General features: G+C 39.5%; 1 protein-coding gene across 2 annotated transcripts; it reads right to left on the reverse strand.

Annotated features, from left to right (window-relative positions):
- Window positions 1–2503: 2503 nt before the first annotated feature.
- Window positions 2504–4344, reverse strand: LOC137171014 (transmembrane protein 250). 2 transcript variants are annotated; one of them, XM_067574732.1, is made up of 2 exons: window positions 4149–4344; window positions 2504–3830 (listed from the first exon to the last, which is right to left on the reverse strand). In XM_067574732.1, the coding sequence occupies exon 2, from the start codon at window positions 3633–3635 to the stop codon at window positions 3216–3218; it is 420 nt and encodes a 139-aa protein (XP_067430833.1). In that variant the 5' UTR covers window positions 3636–3830; window positions 4149–4344; the 3' UTR covers window positions 2504–3215. The 2 variants fall into 2 exon arrangements, with proteins under 2 accessions (XP_067430833.1, XP_067430832.1); XM_067574731.1 differs by having other exon boundaries at window positions 4120–4343.
- Window positions 4345–6000: the final 1656 nt, after the last annotated feature.

The raw sequence follows: 6000 nt of genomic DNA on the forward strand, positions 1-6000 counted from the left end.
CTTTAAGAGTGATCAGCTGTTTAGGGGATCAGATTTATTTAGTTTATTATTATTATCTGTGGCTTTCATATTGTTTTATTATTGTTTGGTTCACTTGTATTGCTTTTATTGTTCTTTTTATGACTAACAAGCAAACAAGAAAAGGAAAGAAACATGAATTTACTTGTATTTTTAATGTTTTAAGTCAGTGGGTTGAGCCCTTTTTAGCTTGTGACCTTTGTCAAAGTTTACATATTTTTATGAGGTGTGAGCTGTTCAAGCAAAGATTTATATTTGTTCAGATTGTGAGTATGTCATGGGTCTGGAGAGCTAAAACAACCAATGAAACATTCAAAAAGGTAAGAGAAATGTCATATTTATGACGCAGAAATGTTTTTTTTTCCTAACCTGCTAATCATCTTATGACAAATTGCTCCTGTGACCCCCAGGTTGGGAACCACTGCGGTGGCCCAGGTTAAACTACAGCAATCCATCATATTTGACTATTTCGTTATCTGTTTGGCAAGTGAAATCTTACTCTGAAAAGTAAGTTGCACCTTAAGTCATCAGATAAATGTCGTTTAGTATAATCATACCGAATATAATTGGAAATACTGTTTATTTAAGTATTTAAGTACCATTAAGTACCATTACCCAGAAACTGTACCTCATTAAACTAATTTAGTAAATCTGTTTAGTTACTTCCCGTCTCCACCTGTATAAGACTATCTGTGTAGGCCATATCCCATTGCTGTTCATCTCTTCACTGCACGATGAAACTGAATTATCTTTTTTAAAAATCTCTTATTATTTTTCATTTGTAACTTCTCATGTTGCCTCCTTCCTCTTTGTGTATGAAAGTACTTCATGATACCGATGTTCCTTCAGGGTTAAATAAAGTTCCATGTATTTATCGGTACCATGATGAGATATCAGTCTGATAGTCCTGTGATGTTTCTATTTAAGCTCACAGTGGGTTGATTTAACGCAGTAGTGTCATAGTAAGGGCATTTAATGGAGTTTACAGAGCCCTTATTGTACCTCATGGTATTTTAAAAAGTGTATGGTACCACTATAATATTTCTATAGGGGCTATCATTTGTCTGTAGTACTAACTAGTGAGTTCATAATGATCTCATTATAAACTCACTATTGAGTGCGCTATTAGTACAATTATAGTACATTAGTGCAATGCCATTAGTACGATTATATTGTTATGAATGTTTCATGGAAATTGAAGACTTTTTTATTATGGCTTGTTCAGCTAAACTAGTAAAAACTGTAACTGTAGCCTAATACAATGGCAGCTGATAGTTCCAACTGTAAACTGCAGGCTTCTAATAATACAATATATTAAACTTTACAATTAAAGCTCTGCAACAATGGGATTATACTGAATGCCTGTGTGAATAAAGTTGGTATGAAACACTGAAATCACCTGTTTCTGATTAATTCTGGTGCTCTAGCACACTTACATTTTAGATTTTATGCATAGATTTATGATAGATCATCCTGTTTTCCATGTTTTCATAAACATGACCCTCAAGGGCTCAAAATCTGAGCTGGAATAATATATTCAAACACAGAAGAAGTGTCAACCAATTAACAGGACACACAAAAATTTAACTGTCAAGTCATTCAGATGAAGCAACTTCAGTTTTTTGAATAAAAAAGAAGAAATGAAAATGAATAGGCAATGACTTAATCATTCACCCTACATGCTGACATCACAAGACAATTCATGTCCTTTAGTTCTCCTCTGGTCTAACTGGGCTGTCAGATCGAGCCAGCTCAGAGTATGAGGCATATGATGTGTTGATCCTCAGAACAAAAGCTCATTGTTGCCCCCTGATTATCCATTTACGGCCTGAGGCCATACCAGCCTCAAGCATGTCTCAGTCAGGCCACCAGCCACTGTGTCGAAAGTTCAAATCTAAAGATATAGTTTCCTGCCTGTTTTGCTTGATTGCTTGTGCGAGCTAATGATAAACATAGAAACCTAGGGTGTTACTTGTACATGACAGCAAATGTCAAATGTGCATTGTTCAAAACCTCAAATTTATACCGCGTAAGTGTTAAAAGGCTTATTTCAGTGCTTCAACCTGTTGTGCCCCCATTAGATCCTGTACGCATACTTCATGCCATGTGGAAATGAGGCTATATAAGGTGATTGGGACACAGCCATTTCCATTGTTATGCTTGGCAGAAACAGCAGAGTCTAGTTGTGGTTGGCGTTTGTGTGCCGGGGGAAGCTAAACAGAGAAGTCTGTCAGAGCAGCTCTGAAAACCATGTGAAGAGCGACTGATGGAACACTTGACCCAAAGCCGTTCTCAATTTGAACTGTCACACACTCTTATGACACAGCTCGAGGCATGCCATCATGGGTGTTAGACAACACAGTAAACACATTCACATAGCCACGTATTTCAAAGCCCATTTCATCAACAGAAAATTTATTAAATAACTTTACAAAAAAAGTTGATGTTTGTCACTTGTACAATGCCCCCCCCACCCCTACCCCATTCTGCCCCACCCTTTCCACAAGACAACATTACACACATTGTTGACACTTGTTTTTGGTCACTTCATCCACCATAAGTTACTGTATATCATCTGCATCTGTGTGCGGTTTTACATGACATTGTGTTAAGAGACAACATCATCTCAATAAGGCTTGTCTAAACCTTGGAATGATGGTACAATTTTGCTTTTGGAGTCCCTACTTGTGTTATTTTGGCACAAATGACTGTCTTGCATCATATAACCATGATGCACATCAGTCATATGTTAGGTCACTTTTCCGTGCAACGTTGACTTTTGAGTTTCTACTCAAGATGCCCTTCAACGTGTATGAAAACAGTTTACAAATGGCATGAAAATACAATATAAATGTCAGAGACTTTGACCCTTTTGGTCCTCTGAGTTCAACATGATGACTCAAGTCTGACTCTTATGTTCAGACTGACTTCATAATTTCTGAAAACTGGTTTTAGAGGACTGTCCACACAAATGTTACACAAATTCCTACTGGGTTCTGTCATACCCGACACTAAACCAATAAGGTTTTATGAGTTGACATCAAAAGGGTCTTTTTGACCAGAGCCGAGTGTCATACGGGGCAGTCCTAGAGGACATACTAACGGTGGATGTTGTCCCATAACACCACACAACGCTGAAGTTACAATGTGAAGCATCTACATCACACACTACACTTCCCATGTCGATCACATTGCAGCTACATGTCCACAAACACCATGAAGCACCAGCCGAGCCCCCCCACCAGAAACATGGTGATCTGCATGCTGTAGATGATCAGGTCATTAAGCACCCCAAAGTCCAGGCGCCGATGCCCTAACAAAAGCAGAATGACAGAAAGCTTGTACTGCAGGCGCAGGAGTACACGCACGCTGACATACTGCAGAAAGAAGAGCGTGGAGAGCGCCACCCACAGCAGAGAGGTCAGCAGACTGCAGCCAAAGTAGAGGAGGAAACGGAGGAAGCTGTACATGCAGCGTGAGCGCAGGTAGAGGTCAAAGTTATTGTATTTGGTGCGCACTAGCTTGGTAGCGTGCGTCGACCCACAGGCCGAGTGCATGCAGGTGGTGTGGGGGCCATGGAAGCTGCGCACCCGTCGAGGGATGGGGATCACAGGCATGGGTGGGCTACAGGAGCCCAGCACTGTGCACAGGAGTCCCAGGTACAGGTTGAGTCCTCTGCGAGTGCTGCTTCTGGGGAGGTTGTTCGCATCATTTGGTAGCTGAGCTAAGACGAGCTCTCAGGATTGTGATGTGGCTGCTGGTTGTGTCTCTGGGTGCTCAGAAAGGCTTTCTTCTTCAAATGCAACAAGACTCTGTGGAGAAAGTATATTGTTACTGTGTGTTTTATTGATGCATTTTCAAATTGCACATGCACACATTGTTACCTGAAATGCAGGCATATGCATAATTCATTTTATTAAGCAGAAAGTATATCTAAATGTTAAAGAAAAGGATTAAGCCTAAAAATAATATTATCAACTATATTTGAAATGACAAACACATAGCTAGAACACAGTATATCCTACCAAAAAAATAAATAGGCCTTTCATCCATATGCTAGTCAAGAAATAAGTGATCGTGCAGAATAAATGGCTTTCTTACATGCAACACTACGACGTCTTCCTCCTTACCAACAAAGCCGGTGTTTGAATCTCGGATGACTGGAGCATTTTATCACATTATAAACAACTGGCTGTAACATAAACACACTGCATTTGTTTTCTTTTTCCTCCCCGATGCACAGTTTTTTTTTTTTCCAGCGGAGATGAGGCAGCAGCGACGGCAAGCCGGTGGTTGTACGTCCTGTCGCAAAATTTACGAGTCATCCTGCTGTGACGACAGCTGCCGGAGTTAAAGGGGAAGTGCTCCTCATAAAAGGATGCTCGCATTAGATTTCAGCATGTCTGTTCAGCTGAGTATGCGTAATTATTCCTTCAGGAAACACATATTCAGCACACAGCATGCGAGGATTACGTGTGTGTGTGTGTGTGTGTGTGTGTGTGTGTGTGTGTGTGTGTGTGTGTGTGTGTGTGTGTGTGTGTGTGTATGACTTAAGTTACTTTCAGGGACACAAACCACATTTAAGACCAGTTAATTGGGGATGGCTTGTGCAAATGGGGACTAATTGGGGGTTTTTGGGTCAGTGGTTAAGGTTAGGTTGAGGGTTAGGGTTAGGCAAGTAGTGGTTATGGTTATGGTAAGTCTCCAGGAGATAAATGTAAGTGTGTGTGTGTGTGTGTGTGTGTGTGTGTGTGTGTGTGTATGTGTGTATGTGTATGTGTGTGTGTGTGTGTGTGTGGTCCAGATATTCCTCACGTTGTAGGGATGTAAATCTGTTTACACAGTCATGTTGTGGGGACTCGCCTCCCTTATGGAGACAAAAAGCAAGTCCCCTTAACATAAATCATTAATTTAAGGGTGAAGATTTGGTTTAAAGTTAAGGTTAGTTTAGGGTTGTGTTGAGGTTAGGGTAAGGGTTAGCGATAAGCATATGGTGGTTATGGTTAAGGTTAGTATAAGTCTCCAGGAAATGAATGTAAGTCAATGTAATGTCCTCTAAAGTGATGGAAACACGACTGTGTGTGTGTGTGTGTGTGTGTGTGTGTGTGTTTGCTTTTAGGTTCCAAACTGCACTGGAAAAATCAGTAATGCAAAGGGAAACAGCATACATTACATATGTCACAAGATTTGAGGGACATTCAAATCAACACGACAAAAAGGCCTTTGTTGTAAGGACTAGAACTTCACAGAGATCTTATGAAAAAAATATTTTCCAAGTGACAAAGTCACTTGATCAATTGTTGATTAATTCCAATTATGCATATTTTTTATCACATAATTGTGTTTTTAACCCTCATCCTACCAATATATTGAATATAACGACTACTGACTGGGGTCCCGAATAAACTGCTGTAAGAAACAACCATCATAGCAAAATGTTAACTTATTTCTTCTCAAAACATTATTAGTTGTGTAATCAATGTCATCTGAAAAAAACCTGATTATTATTATTTTAGGAAAGTGATAGTTAATTTGCATATTGTGTAAGATGAAAATATATACTTTTCTTTAATACAAATTGCAGCTTTTATCCCAAGTGCAAAAGCAAAGCCTTCAAAATAAAATGACGGACAGAGTGCCCCTACCCCCCTGACAGTGTGTGATACTTTACATTAGGACCCATGGCAAACATGAACGCAATAAATAGTTCCATCTATCAAAACTGCATGGGTAGACTTGGGTGCTATTGACTGGGGTCCCTCAGGACCCCAATACATTGGTATTTTTTTAAAAAGCACTAATTAAAACAGAAACAGAAAACAATGATATGAAGTCATTAGGAACAAATGGATTGACAAAGTCATGAAAAATTGGAATGATAGAATAGAAAACCTGTAAGATATGAAAAAAAGTAAACCTCTGGGGTCTGCGGGTACCCCATTCGGTAGGATTAAGGTTAATCAGTATTTCTACCATCACCTA

This window comes from Thunnus thynnus, chromosome 19, assembly GCF_963924715.1.
Source record: "Thunnus thynnus chromosome 19, fThuThy2.1, whole genome shotgun sequence".
In the NCBI taxonomy this organism is placed as follows: Eukaryota; Metazoa; Chordata; class Actinopteri; order Scombriformes; family Scombridae; genus Thunnus; species Thunnus thynnus.